Source organism: Symphalangus syndactylus, chromosome 18 (assembly GCF_028878055.3).
Source record: "Symphalangus syndactylus isolate Jambi chromosome 18, NHGRI_mSymSyn1-v2.1_pri, whole genome shotgun sequence".
Classification (NCBI taxonomy): Eukaryota; Metazoa; Chordata; class Mammalia; order Primates; family Hylobatidae; genus Symphalangus; species Symphalangus syndactylus.
This window is the reverse complement of record NC_072440.2, coordinates 84,613,740-84,628,625: the sequence shown is the minus strand read 5'-3', so window position 1 is coordinate 84,628,625 and position 14,886 is coordinate 84,613,740. Positions and strand designations below refer to the sequence as shown.

The 14,886-nt window shown below is 41.0% G+C and overlaps 1 protein-coding gene across 7 annotated transcripts in view; it reads left to right on the top strand.

Moving 5' to 3' along the window:
- The first annotated feature begins 35 nt into the window (after positions 1 to 35).
- ZNF512 (zinc finger protein 512) overlaps positions 36 to 14,886 on the top strand; it is a 39,502-nt gene continuing 24,651 nt past the window's right edge. For 2 of the 7 annotated variants that reach the window (XM_063623855.1, XM_063623856.1), the window contains exons 1-3: positions 37 to 367; positions 886 to 944; positions 13,838 to 14,025. In XM_063623855.1, the coding sequence (XP_063479925.1) occupies positions 338 to 367; positions 886 to 944; positions 13,838 to 14,025 (277 nt within the window). In that variant the 5' untranslated portion in view covers positions 37 to 337. Of the gene's footprint in view, positions 368 to 885; positions 945 to 13,837; positions 14,026 to 14,886 lie in introns of all 7 variants that reach the window. The other 5 variants (XM_063623857.1, XM_055253758.2, XM_055253757.2 and 2 more) reach the window with 5 other exon arrangements.

Below are 14,886 nucleotides of genomic sequence, written 5' to 3'. Positions count from 1 at the left end.
GGGACACGAGGAGTTGTGCAAAGGTTCGGAATGAGAGCCGGAGGTTTTGAGGCCCGGCCGAGGCTCCAAGCTCCGCCCCTTCACTCCAGACCCCACCCATAGGTTCCCGGGTCCCGCGACGCGATCCCAGTGGGGCGGGGTCTCAGAGGAATCGGAGGGTGACTCGTCACGTGACTCGCTCCGGCCGCAGCCCCCTCGGAAGCTGCTAGGCGGAAGTAGAAGTTCAGAAGAGGGCTAGGCGGAGCCGAGCCTACATCCGGGAGAGGAGAGGAGAGCGGAAGTGGCGTTGGTCTGGCCGGAGCCCTTGGGTGAAATTGTTAGGCGTGGAGAGGGAGTGATGTCTTCCAGACTCGGTGCTGTACCCGCCGTGAGTTTCTTGGTTTGACCGTTATGCTTTAGAGGTAGCGCTGTCGAGCCCGGAACACGCGGTCCCTCGCTTTTGTCCCATGCTCAGAGTTGGTTTTATCAGAGGCCATCGTAGGCCCCACCCTTCTAGATCAGATCACCTGTCCCCTTTTTCTTTACCCACGTTCTGCTGCCTGTTCCCCACCTCCTTGGATTTAATTCCTTGCCACATTGCCATTAGTTTCTATTCCTTTTACATCCCCAATGTCTCTCATATCCGTTGTCTTTTCTTTTGGCCTCCCTTTTAGAGCCTGGGACAGGGCTTTGAGAATGGGGGAAGACGAAGGCTCTGGTATTGTTACCCGCCTTTGCACTGCTGGAAGATAGGACAGCATATTTTTCCTAAAAGATGTTGCCTTCTTGTGTTTGAGGTGGTTGCCCCGGGAGAACTTCATTTCTTCTGGGCATAGGGGAATTCGTGTTTTTGTGGTCGAGGTTCAGAGGTCCCTAGCACTCACTCGTGTGCTTGTGATTTGCTAGACTTCGGGACCCACAACCTTTAAGCAGCAGAGGAGCACGAGGATCGTGGGAGCTAAGAAGTAAGTGAGGTTTTCTAAGGTCCTTTTATGATTGTGTCACCAGCGCTGACCAGTAGAACTTCTTCTTGTGATGAAAATGTTCTGTATCTGCATTGTCCAGTATCATAGCCACTAACCCTGTGTGGATTTTGAGCAGATGAAATGTGGCTGGTGCAACTGAGGGACTGAATTTTAAATTTTATTTGCTAAGTAAGTGAGGTTTTTCTAAGGTTCTTTTGTGGTTTTGTGGCCAGCGGTGTCCAGTAGAACTTCTTGTGACGAAAATGTTCACTATCTGCACCGTCTAGTATCATAGCTACTAGTCCTGTACGGCTTTTGAGCGCTTGAAATGTGGCTAGTGCGACTGAGGGATTGAATTTTAAATTTTATTTAATTTTAACTAACTTTAAATAGCCACGTGTAGCTAGTGGCTATCGGATTGGACAGTGTAGGTCTAAGTCTAGTGTGTGGGAGAAAAACCTAGCTTGCAAAAAAAAAGTACAAATTGTAATAAAAATGGAACCAAAGACTCAGTTGTAATTCTATATTTCTCCAGACATCAAATTCGTGCTCATAAATACATTAATGAACTTGGGATGGATGATAAAAATGGCCGCAAGAAATCCTTGTATTTTTAAACTACTTGGCTGTAAGACTGGTTTATTATTTAGTACACTGAAGGTGCTTAGTTTTTCCATGGTTAATACAAAAGAAAACACTCTTGTTAACTAGACATTAAATGGATTCATTCATTCAGGTGACATTTACTACATGTTTGCTGTGTGCCAGTTCTGTAGTAGGTTAGGCATGAAAAACAACTAGCAGTCTAGAAGGGGAGATAGGCAAGTAGGTCAACACAGTTCATTGTAATACGTAAATATTTTAAAGTGGGAATTTAATTTAGCCTTTGAGGAAGGGGAGTGATAGTTTGGAAGGGAAGAATTATTAGAGCAGGTCACTCCTAAGTAGAAACTTGAAAGTTGAGGAATCATACAGTTAGTGAGAAGGAGAAAGGTTTTTCAGAACAGAGAACAGTATGTGAACCTGTGGGAAAAGTTAATGGGATAGTAAGTAGTTCTGTATGTCTGGGATGGAGGATGAGGGATTGCAGGGAGAGCGTTTAGAGAGGTTAGTAGGGGCTAGACCATGAAGGACCTGTTATGGCATGCTAAAGTGTTTGGATTTTATCCTGGAAGAGATAATGAGGGAATGACATAGCCAGATACTGGTCTTAGGCTACTCTGGCAGCGTTACGAAGGATGGATTTGGAAGGGTACTGGGAAACTGGTTCAGAGGTTATTATGATAACCTAAGAGATGAATAAAGAACATGCAGCCTATGGTGGGAACAATATATAGGGAATATGTAGGGAACAACGTATAGGGAATGTATAGGTGGTGATGATGAGAAGTGAGTAAGGGAAGGAAGATAGGATGTCTATGGGTTTCTGGCTTTGGCCATCAGGTGAATTTTGGAGTAATTCACAAAACTAGGAATTTCTGAATGAGGAGCAACATTTGGAACAAAAACAAATAGGTTTGGACCTCAGATGAAGAGCTGGTCTGAAATACAGAATTGGGAATCATCAGCTTTAAAAAATAATTGGAAACATGATGTTTTCCTCCACAAGCTGAGAGTTTTAATGAGCTCTTCTACTTAAAGTGGTTAGAGCAATGTTTCTCAGTATGTACTTTGGTCACCTAGAGATAATTGTTAAAAAATAAGATTATTAGGCCCCCATCCATTAACCAGATTTGGAATCACTGGGTTTAGGGCGTGGAAATCTTTATTTTTAACTAGCTTCCTAGGAGATTGAGACATTTGAGAGTCAATGGTGAGAAGTGAGACCAGAGAAGAGTAGAGGAGGAAATCATGGAGAACACTAGCTTTTAAAGATTGGATAGAATTAAATAAGTTTACAAAGGATACCGAGATGAACTAAAGTACTTTTCTAATGAAATCTAAATATTTGCACATAGAAGAATGAGCTAGGGGCTCTTAAAAATTTTTGGTAGATCAGAAAGGAGTTGAAAATAGGCTAAACTTTTTATGTTTGTGATCAGAAGCTGAGAGTTGCCCCACTGGTGGCAACAAATTATAAAATAAATACAATTATGATAGTCATTGTATCACAACAAATTTTTCTTGTTATATGTATGGAAGGGGAAGTTTGAGCTTAATCTGGTTTTTTTACAAATAATCAAATGTCCTGGGGTTGATGGGTAGATATTGTAAAATACTTGAGAATTGTTTTTGTTGAGTCCTTTAAAAATAAATTTAAATCCCTGGAGGAGGGATTCCCTAACCACCTTGATTTAACCTCCAAGAGTTAATTATGATCATATGAACTATTTCCTTTTCAGTATGCTTATGCTTATTCATAAGAGGGTATATGGGTACTGTATTTCTGAGTCCTACACTGATAGTAAGAAATTCCTACATGGAGAGTTTCCTAAGAGTTGTTACATGGGACTTGGCTCTTAATGGCCTGTTGGTACCATCAAGTCTTTTTTGTTGTTGTTGTTGTTGTTGTTATTGGAGATAGAGGCTTGCTCTGTTGCCTAGGCTGGAGAGCAGTGACATGATCTTGGCTCACCACAACCTCCGCCTCCCGGGTTCAAGCAATTCTCCTGCCTCAGCCTCCTGAGTAGCTGGGATTACAGGTGCACACTGCTGCGCCCTGCTAAGTTTTTGTATTTTAGTAGAGACCGGGTTTCACCGTGTTGCCCAGGCTGGTGTTGAACTCCTGAACTCAGGCAGTTCACCCATCTTGGCCTTCCAAAGTGCTAGGATTACAGGCATGAGCCACTGCGCCTGTCCCATCAAGTCTTTCTAGCATTGTTTGGGATGGTAGGTTTTGGCCTTAGAGGCCTGCCAATCCATTAAATTTTAAAAATACCTTTATTGAGGTATAATTAGAGTACAACAGACTGCACATATTTAAAGCGTACACTACGGTCAGCTTTGATGTGTGTCTGTACCCGTGAAACCATTGCCACAATCAAGATAATAAACATTTTCATCTCTCTCAAAAGTTTGTTCATGTCTCTGCCATTTCTTCCTCCACTCCTGTCCACAGGCACCACTGTACAGTGGTTTGCATATTCTAGGATTTTATATAAATGAAGTCACACAGTATGTTTTCATTTTTTTTCATGATTTCTTTCACTCAGAATAATGATTTTGAGATGAAAAATAGTTTTTATTGCTGGGTAGAATTCCATTATGGATACCATAATTTGTTTAGCCATCTATCTTGATTGACATTTGAGTTATTTTCAGTTTTAGGGCGTCAAACAATAAGTGCATTGAACATTCATGTACAAGTCTTGTGTGGACAAATGCTTTCATTTCTTTTGATAAATATCTAAGATGGTATTTACCATCCTAGGTTGGTTGATTCATATGGCAGGAGTATGTTTAGCTTTTTAGGAAACTACCTGCTTTCCGAAGTGGTATTATTTTGCATTCCCACCAGCAATGTATGAGAGTCAGTCTTTTCAATTTTAGCTAATTTAATGGGTGTGTAGTGGTATCTCACTGTGGTTTTAATTCATGGAGTTTTTTTTTTTTTTTCTTTTTTTGAGACAATGTCTCCCTCTGTCACCCAGGCTGGAGTGCAGTGGCCTGATCCTGGCTCACCGAACCCTTTGCCTCCCGGGTTCAACTGATTCTCCTGCGTTAGCCTCCCGAGTAGCTGGGATTACAAGTGTGCACCACCACGCCTGACTAATTTTGGTATTTTTAGTAGAGATGGGATTTCACCATGTTGGCCAGGCTGGTCTCGAACTCCTGACCTTAAGTGCTCTGCCCGCCTTGGCCTCCCAAAGTGCTGGGATTACAGGCTTGAGCCACCACACCTGGCCTAATTTGTGGTTTTTAATTCATCATATATGAATAATAATGTTGAGCATCTGTTCGTATTCTTTTTTTTAATCTTTTATTTTTTTTTGCATCTGTTCATATTTATTTTATTTTATTTTTTTGAGACAGAGTTTTGCTCTTGTTGCCCAGGCTGGAGTGCAGTGGTGCGATCTCGGCTCACTGCAACCTCCGCCTCCCAGGTTCAAGCAATTATTCTGCCTCATCCTCCCAAGTAGCTGGAATTACAGGCATGCGCCACCATGCCCGGCTAATTTTATATATATATATATTTTTTTTTTTTTTTTTTTTTTTTTTTTTGAGACGGAGTCTTGCTCTGTCACCCAGGCTGGAGAGCAGTGGCGCAATCTCGGCTCACTGCAAGCTCCGCCTCCCGGGTTCACGCCATTCTCCTGCCTCAGCCTCTCTGAGTAGCTGGGACTACAGGTGCCTGCCACCACGCCCGGCTAATTTTTTTTGTATTTTTAGTAGAGACGGGGTTTCTCCATGTTGGTCAGGCTGGTCTCGAACTCCCGACCTCAGGTGATCTGCCCACCTTTGCCTCCCAAAGTGCTGGGATTAACGGTGTGAGCCACCGCGCCCGGCCTTCATCTGTTCCTATTCTTATTGGTCATTTGTGTATCTTCTTTTGTAAAATGTTTACATTTTTGTCCATTAAAAAAGTGGGTTATCTTATTGAATTGTGGTATTTAAAAAAATCTGTCCTGAATACAACTCCTTTGCCTGTTATGCTTCCTTCCAGTCTAGTTTTGTCTCATTTTCTTAATGATGTCTTTTGAAGAGCAAAAGATTTAAATTTATCATTTTTTTCTTATGTTTCATGCTTTTATGTATCCTATTTAAGAAACCTTTGCCTCCCTGGAGGTTGTAGCGAGTCAAGGTGGTGCCACTGCACTCCAGCCTGGGCGACAGAGCGAGATTCCGACTTAAGAAATAATAATAATTTAAAAAAAAGAAACTTTTGCCTCCCTAATTGCAAAGATTTTCTGTGGTCTTTTCTCCTAGAAGTTTTATAGGTTTTATATTTAGGTCCGTGACTCATTTAGAGTTAATTTCTGTGAAAGTTTTATGGTAAGGGTCAATGTTGACTTTTTTTTCTATTTGTATACCCAGTTGTTGGAAAGAGTTTTCTTTCCCTACTGAATTGCCTTGGCACTTTGTCAAACTTCACTTGGACATGTATATGTGTAGGTCTGTTTCTGGACTCTCCTTATTCTGTTCTATTGATGTTTATATAGACTCTTGAAATCAGTAAGTCCTCTAACTTTAGTGTTCTTTTTCAAAATTGTTTTGGTTATTCTCAGTTCTTTGCGTTTTTATAAGAAGTATAGAATTGGGTTGCCAATATCTATTAAAAGAAGCTTGCTGAGTATTGATTGGTATTATATTGAACCTATAGATTCCTTTGGGGAAAATTGCTATTTTAACAATATTGAGTTTTCTGATTTATGAACATGCTGTATTTTCCCCTTTAAGTCTTCTAAATTACTCTCAGCACTGTGTTGTAGTTTCATTGTTTTTAAAAGTCTTGAACGTCTTTTGTTAGGTTTGTTCCCAGGTATATTATCTTTTTCTGATGTAATTGTAAATGATATTATTTTTATAATGTCATTTTCTAGTTGATTGTTGCTAATCTGCAAGTAGGGACAGTTTTGCTTTTTTCCTTTTGATCTTGTTTTAAACCTATTGCAATGGCATTCAGCAGTGAAACTACGTGGGCCTAGAGTTTTCACTGTGGGAAGGATTTAATAAATTCAGTTTATTTAATAGATATAGGGCTACTTAGATTTCCAGTTTCTTCTTGTGTCAGTATTAGTAAGTAGTATTTTTAAAATTTGTTCATTGTAATTTTTCCATTGATTAGCATAAAGTTATTCAAAGCATATTATTACTTAATGTCTACATAATCTGCGATAACCCCTGTTTCATTTCTGATATTGGTTATTTGTAGTATCTTTTTTTGTAGATCAGTCTAGCTACAGGGTTGACAATTTTGTGGTCATTTCAAAGAACCACATTTCTCCTATGGTCTGTTTTCTAGTTCATGGGTTTCTCCTCTTACCTTACCTTTTCTTTGGTTTACTTTGCTTTTCCTTTTAAGGTACCTTAAGATGAAATCTTAAGTCATTGATTTTAGATCTTTTCTAGTATAAACATTTAAAGCTTTAAGTTTCTTTCTAAGTATTGCTTTAGTTGCATCCTACAAATGTTGATATGCATATTTTTGTTGTTTTTCAGTGCAAAATATTTTCAAATTTCATTTGTGATTTCATTTTGGACCTATAAATTATTTAGAAGTAGATTATTTAATTTGCAGATATTTGGATTTTTTGTGTTTTTTGTTTTTAGATATCTTCCTATTATTGATTCCTAAGTTGATACCAATGTGGTCAGAGAATACACTGTGTAATTCTCATCCTTTTAATAAAAGTTAAAGTTGATGGCCCAGCGTAAGATCTAGCTTAATGAATGCGCAATGTGCACTTGAAAAGAATATATATCCTGCAGTTGTTAGATGTAGTGTTGTGTAAATGTTAACTAGAGCAAGGTGGCTAATAGTGCAGTTCAGATCATTTATGTCTTTTACTGAATTTTTGTCTAGTTCTATCAATTGCTGAAAAGGGGAGGTCTTAAGTTTTCTGCTAAGATTGTGGAATTGTCTATTTTTCCCTTTAATTCTGTCAGTTTTCGCCTTGTGTACTTTAAGGCTCTATTATTAGGCACATACAGTGGGTAATTATGTCTTCCCAATGATTTGACACTTTTGTCATTATGAAGTATCTCTTTTTATCTCTGGCAGTACTCTTTGTCTTGAAGTCTGTTTTATCTGGTATTAAAATAGTCATTCCAGCCTTATGTTTGCTGATTGTATGATACAATTTTTTCATCCGTTTATTTTCAATCTGTAGATGTCTTTATATTTTAGAGTGTGCTTCTTGTAGGTAGCATGTAGTAGGGTATCACTTTTTATTTTACTCTGTCATTTGCTTTTAACGGAGTGTTTAGACTGTAAACATTTAATTATTGATGTGGTTGGATAGGTCTACCCTTTTATTTTTTGTTCTCTGTTTATCCCTTGTTTTTTGTTCCTGTGTTTCTTCTTTTGGATTATTTGAATGCTTAGTGTCTGCCCCCCTCTTGTTTTTTTTTTAAGAGACAGTGTCTTGCTCTGTTGCCCAGGCTGGAGTTGGTGGCACATTCATTGCTTACTGGGCTGAAGTGATCCTCCCACCTCAGCCTGCCAAGTAGCTGAGATTACAGAGGTTTGAGCCATCTACCCCGGCCTGTTTACCATTTCTGTTGCTCTTTCTTCATTCCTAAAAATCCAAGTTTCTCTCTGGTATTATTTTTCTTCACCTGGAATTATTTGTTTTAGCATTTCATATGGAGCAGGTCTGCTTACAATGAATTCTCTTAGTTTTATTTCTGAGTTTTAATTCTGAGTTGACAAATTTTTTTCTCTCAAAATTTTAAAGATATTTCTTTTTCCTTTTCTTTTTTCTTTTTAGAGACAGGGTCTTACTCTGTTGCCAAGGCTGAAGTGCAGTGGTGCAGTCATAGCTCACTGAAGCCTCAAATTCCTCAGCTCAAGGGATCCTCTCACTTTAGCCTCCCAAGTAGCTGGGACTATAGTTACATGGCACCACACTTGGATAATTGCGCTAAAATTTTTTTATTTTTATTTTTGGTGGGTACATAGTAAGGATATATATTTATGTGGTACATGAGATGTTTTGATACAGGCATACAGTGTGAAATCACATCATGGGGAATGGGATATCCATCCCCTCAAGCATTTATCCTTTGTGTTATAGACAATCCAGTTACACTCTTTTAGTTATTTAAAAATGTACAATTAAGTTCTTAAAATTATTATTATTATTATTATTTTGAGACAGAGTCTCACTCTGTCACCAGGCTGGAGCACAGTGGCGTATCTCGGCTCACTGCAACCTCCGCCTCCTGGGTTCAAGCATTTCTCCTGCCTCAGTCTCCCAAGTAGCTGGGACTACAGGCGCACGCCACCACTCCCAGCTTTTGTATTTTTAGTAGAGATGGGGTTTCACCATGTTGGCCAGGATGGTCTTGATCTCTTGACCTTGTGATCTGCCCCCCTCGGCCTCCCAAAGTGTTGGGATTACAGGCACGAGCCACCGCGCCCAGCCTTAAAATTATTTTTTGTAGAGACAAGGTTTCGCTATGTTGCTCAGGCTGGTCTTGAACTCATGGGCTCAGTCCCCCTGCCTTGGCCTCCCAAAGTACTGGGATTACAAATGTGAGCCATTACACTGGTCTGATTTTAAAGATACTGTACTGCCTTGTGGCATTCTTGGTTTCTGTTGAGAAACCCATGGTCATTTAAATCATTTCCTGTAATGTAATATGTCACTTTTCTGAAGCTTTCTAGTTTAAAACAAAATCTTTGGCTTTGAATAGTTTCTTATTTATTTAAAAAATTTTTTTGAGACAGAGCCTAACTCCCGTTGCCCAGGCTGGAGTGCAGTGGCGCAACCTCTGCTCACTGCAGCCTCATCCTCCTGGGCTCAGGTGAGTCTTTCACCTCAGCCTGCTGAGTAGCTGGGACTACAGGTGCACACCACCACACCTGGCTAATTTTTTGTATTTTTAATAGAGATAGGGTTTTGCCATGTTGCCCAGGCTGGTCTTGAATTCCTGGGCTCAAGGGATCTGCCTGCCTCAGCCTCCTAAATTGCTGGGATTACAGGCTTGAGCCATTGCACCCAGCTTAGTTTTTTTTTTTTTTTAATTTTTATTTTTTTTGAGATGGAGTCTCGCTGTGTTGCCCAGGGCAGCTGGAGTGCAGTAGCATAAATTCGGCTCACTGCATCCTCCACCTCCCAGGTTCAAGTGATTCTCCTGTCTCAGCCTCCCAAGTAGCTGAGACTACAGGTACCCGCTACCACACCCAGCTAATTTTTGTATTTTAGTAGAGGTGGGGTTTCACCATATTGGCTAGGCTGGTCTCCAACTCCTGACCTTGAGTGATCTGCCTGCCTTGGCCTCCCAAAGTGCTGGGATTACAGGTATGAGCCACCATGCCTGGCCTAGTTTATTTTTTACTGAGGTAAAATATACCTATATAATTTACCATGTTTACTTTTTTTTTTTTTTTTTTGAGACGGAGTTTTGCTCTTGTTGCCCAGGCTGGAGTGCAAATGGCACGACCTCAGCTCACCACAACCTCCGCCTCCCAGGTTCAAGCGATTCTTCTGCCTCAGCCTACTGAGTAGCTGGGACTACAGGCATGTGCCGCCATGCCCAGCTAATCTTGTATTTTTAGTATAGATGGGGTTTCTCCATGTTGGTCAAGCTGGTCTTGAACTCCCGACCTCAGGTGGAACCACCTGCCTTGGCCTCCCAAAGTGCTGGGATTACAGGCGTAAGCCACCACGCCTCGCTGATACATTTATATTCTTTTTCTTTTTTTTCCTCTCTTCACTCCCCCATCTCTCCCCTCCCCTTCCTGGCTGAATAGTTTCATTAAGATGTGTCTTGGTTGGGTACCGTGGCTCATGCCTGTAATTCCAGCACTTCGGGAGGCTGAGCTAGGAAGATCGCTTGAGCCCAGGAGTTTGAGACCAGCCTGGAGAACAAAGTGAAACCCTGTCTCTACACACACACACACACAAAAGAATGAGCTGAGTACTGTGGCGCACACTTGTGGTCTCAGCTACTCAGGAGGCTGAGGTGGGAGGATTGTTTAAGCCTGGGAGGTGGAGGCTGTGCTTGAGCCACTACACTCCAGCCCGAGTGACAGAGTGAGACCCTGTCTCAAAAAAAAAAAAAAAGTGCTTTGGACCAGCCTGGGCAACATAACAAGACCCTGTCTCTATGAAAAAACACAAAAATTTAGTGGGTATGATGGTGTGCACCTGTGGTCCCAGCTACTCGGGTATGGAGAGGTGAGAGGATCACTTGAGCCAGAGAGGTCCAAGCTGCAGTGAGCCGTGTGCCACTGCACTCTGGCCTGGAGAACAGAATGAGACTCTGTTTCAAAACAAAACAAAAAGATGTATCTTGGCATGTTTTTCTTTGAGTTATCCTATTTGGTGTTTGTTGAGCTCCTTGAATCTGTAAATTTATATCTGACCAAATGTGGGGGATTTTCCACCATTTTTTTTTTCAAATGTATTTTTCTGCCTTAGTATCTTCTGCCTCTCCCTCTGGGATTACAACTACACTTAAGTTAAAACTTTTGGTGTTAGGGTTCTGTTGACTATTTTTCAATCTTTTTTTCTCTTTGTTCTTCAGACTGGTTTTTTTTTTCTTTCTTTCTTTTTTTTTTTTTTGAGATGGAGTCTCGTACTGTCCCCCAGGCTGGAGTGCAGTGGCACGATCTCTGCTCACTGCAGCCTCCACCTCCCAGGTTCAAGTGATTCTCCTGCCTCAGCCTCCCGAATAGCTGAGATTACAGGCACCTGCCACCAGGCCTGGCTAATTCTTTTGTATTTTTAGTAGAGACGGGGTTTCACTATGTTGATCAGGCTGGTCTCGAACTCCTGACCTTGTGATCCGCCTGCCTCGGCCTCCCAAAGTGCTGGGATTACAGGCATGAGCCACTGTGCCTGGTGGAGACTGGGTCATTTCTATTGAATGGTCTTCAAGTTCACAGACTCTTTCCTCTGTCATCTCCATTCTATTACTGAACCTATCTGATGAGTTTTTATTTCAGATACTATATTTTTCAGTTCTAAGATTTCATTTGGTTCTTTTTTATGGTTTCTTTTTCTGCTGATGATTCCTACCTTTTCCTTCATTTCTTGTGTGTTTTCATTATAAGAAAGTATTTCTTTTTTGTTGAGAGTATTTGATAGTCCCAACATCTGGATCACCTTGGGGCTGGCATGTTTTGGTCATCTGTTCCTTTGAAAATTGCTCACATTTTCCTGGTTCTTTATGTGTTGCATAATTTCAGAATTTATCCTCATCATTGTGAATACTTTTTGTGTAGATTTTGGGTCCTATTATAATTCTTCTGGGGAATGTTGCCATTTCTGTTTTAGCAGGCCACCCTGTTTCAGGTTCAGGCCAAAACTTCTGTCTTGCTTTTGGAGGCATTGGTTAAAATCTCAGTTCTGTTCTTTATGTCTTTGCTATGATAATTTGGGCTGTCCCAAACATGAATAGCTCAGGGGCTGGTCTGAGACTTCTGCAGGTGTTTCCAATCTTATTTCAGTTCTCCAAGCTTTTGCTGCTTTGGTTTGGGTCACATTAGAGTTCAAATCTCATTTTGGTTTTCAAAGTCTTTGCTAGGCTGGTATATATGGGTATATGCCACACATGCATGGCTAAGGTTAAGTTGTGATATGTGGATTCATACACTGAATTAAGGGATTCTCTTTTTTGCCTGTTTTCTCTCCAGCATTCCTCCCACCCCCAGTCCCCCAACTCTGGTCCACAGGGACATTTTTTCCTGATTTACCTGGTAAGAAAGAAGGGAGTTTCTAGAATTAAAGCTGCCCATGCTGCTCTGCAAGTGGGGTTCATCCTTGTTGCAAATTCATACTTGAGGGAAAAAGACAGAATTGGAAAACTCACCCCATTTGGGTCACTTCTCCCAACTTTGACTCCCCTGCATAATTTACTTGTTTTTGTTTGCTTTACAGAGTCCAGTGAGCAGGAGGGGTGGGCCTTAGTGGGCTTAGCTGCCCCTCCAGAGCCAGGACTTCTGTGTATTAAATTTGTGTTATTGGACCTCATGTGTGGAGAGCCGAAACTCATTCTTCCCTGTTTGTAACATACTGACGTAACCAGTCTCTGTTATGTTTACCCATTCCCATTTCCATCCCCTCCCTCCTACAGGAAACTGTATAAACAAGTGTGATGTTTGCCCTTACATATTTATGACTCCTTTAAAAATAAGCTTTAAAATAAGCTGCTTTATGTGTGGATTTGTTTTTAGCTTGCTGAACTGACATTGTGCTAGAGATACTATTTTGTTTCTTTTTTCATTCAACAGTATACTTTTTAGTTATGTTCATGTCTCTATGTGTAGAATTAGTTTATTGCTTCTAACAGCAGCACAGTATTCCATAGTAGGCATCTATCACATTTTACAAGGATGGTCACTGTGTTACTTCCAACTCCCTGATATCACAAACAAACCTCTCTATGTGTAATTCTTATTAGCTCTACATCTAAAGTGTTATCTTGAATCTGCCAATTCAAGTTAACTTTTTTCCTTTTGTTTACTCTGTCTCCCATGGGCTGTCTCCATAGAGCAGCCAGAAGGATCTTTCTGAACCATAAATCTAAAGTAGGCCTCACAGGTATTTAGCTGGAAAAGGGAGGCTCTAGGAGTCTATTGACCACTCTTGGAGAACTGCTGCTCTACTGCATCTTGAGCCACCTAGAAGAATGTCTGATGCTTTGTAGTTGCAGAGTAATGTTTTTTAGCTGTCATACTGACTGGTCTTAGATTTTGGAATCTGGATTCAGCTGTATACCAGAAATCTCTGGCCAGATTAATTCATGCAAGATAGCATCCATCCTTTAGCTGTGGAAGCTAAGTATCATTTGCCTGAATAAGATAGGGCATCAGGTTTTAGGGAGAATGCTGAGGGAGAAGGAAGATGGGTCAGATTAGGGCCCACAGACTATTCCTTTCCCTTAGAGATACCCTTTAGTTGCCGTCCCTCTGTCAGAGAAAGAGAGAGACTGGGACATACCAGGTTACAAATCCAGGGAGTCTTCTGAAGGGTCACAGAACACCTTTATTGCTTCGCCTACTTTCTTTTCTTAGGTGAATCTAGGAAGGAATGTCTACTTGGGCTGCAAAGTGATCATTTATGTGTACTGCTTACTCTTATTACAATGAAGTGTGATAATAATTGTGCATGTTGTGTTAGATCAACTATTGTTATTGTTAGATGATTACAACTTACATTCTGTTTTTATAGCAGGCTTCTTAGTTTTCTGCACAGGTAACCAACTTGGTTATGATATAAAACAATGTATAGAAATTTTACTCCAGACCTTCCTTTGTGGTATATATTTTTATGTTGTATTAGTAGCAGGACCCAGTGCTCCATAAAGGATAATAGTTTCCAGTACACTATCCCTCATGATGACTCCTTAAGTGGTTCATCGTCTGCGTCTTCGTGTGAACCAGTGAGTGATTTTCCAGCATCTTTCCGAAAATCTACCTACTGGATGAAGATGAGAAGGATCAAGCCAGCTGCTACTTCTCATCTCGAAGGTATCAATATCAGTGTCTTATTCTGAAGACAGGCCACTTCCTAAAGTTATAGTTTGAGATTGTTGTAAATACCTCTTAAAAGTATTAAATGCCGGCCGGGCACGGTGGCTCACGCCTGTAATCCCAGCACTTTGGGAGGCCGAGGCAGGCGGATCACAAGGTCAGGAGATTGAGACCATCCTGGCTAACATGGTGAAACCCCGTCTCTACTAAAAATGCAAAAAATTAGCCGGGCCTGGTGGTGGGTGCCTGTAGTCCAGCTACTCAGGAGGCTGAGGCAGGAGAATGGCGTGAACCTGGGAGGCGGAGGTTGCAGTGAGCAGAGATTGCACCACTGCACTGCAGCCTGGGCGAAAGAGCGAGACTCCGTCTCAAAAAAAAAAAAGAGTATGAAATGCCACATATTTGTTTCTCATTAGTGATTTAAAAAAAATTAAGGTGTTAGGCAATTGCATCCTGTCCTGTTAGCTTCATGAACTGCTATGTGATAGAGTGAAATTCTGCTAATCTTACTTCTCTAGATTATACTTAGCATTTGATTTTCCTCTTTGTAGGATTTGAATTCCCCTTTTCTTCTTCTTCTTCTTTTTTTTTTTTTTTTTTGAGCTAGAGTTTCACTCTTGTTGCCCAGACTAGAGTGCAATGACTCGAGCTCAAGCTCACCGCACCCTCCGCCTCCTGGGTTCAAGCGATTCTCCTGCCTCAGCTTCCTGAGTAGCTGGGATTACAGGCATGCGCCACCACACCTGGCTAATTTTGTATTTTTAGTAGAGACAGGGTTTCTCCATGTTGGTCAGGCTGATCTTGAACTCCCGACCTCAGGTAATCCACCCACTTCGGCCAAAGTCTGTAATCCCAAAG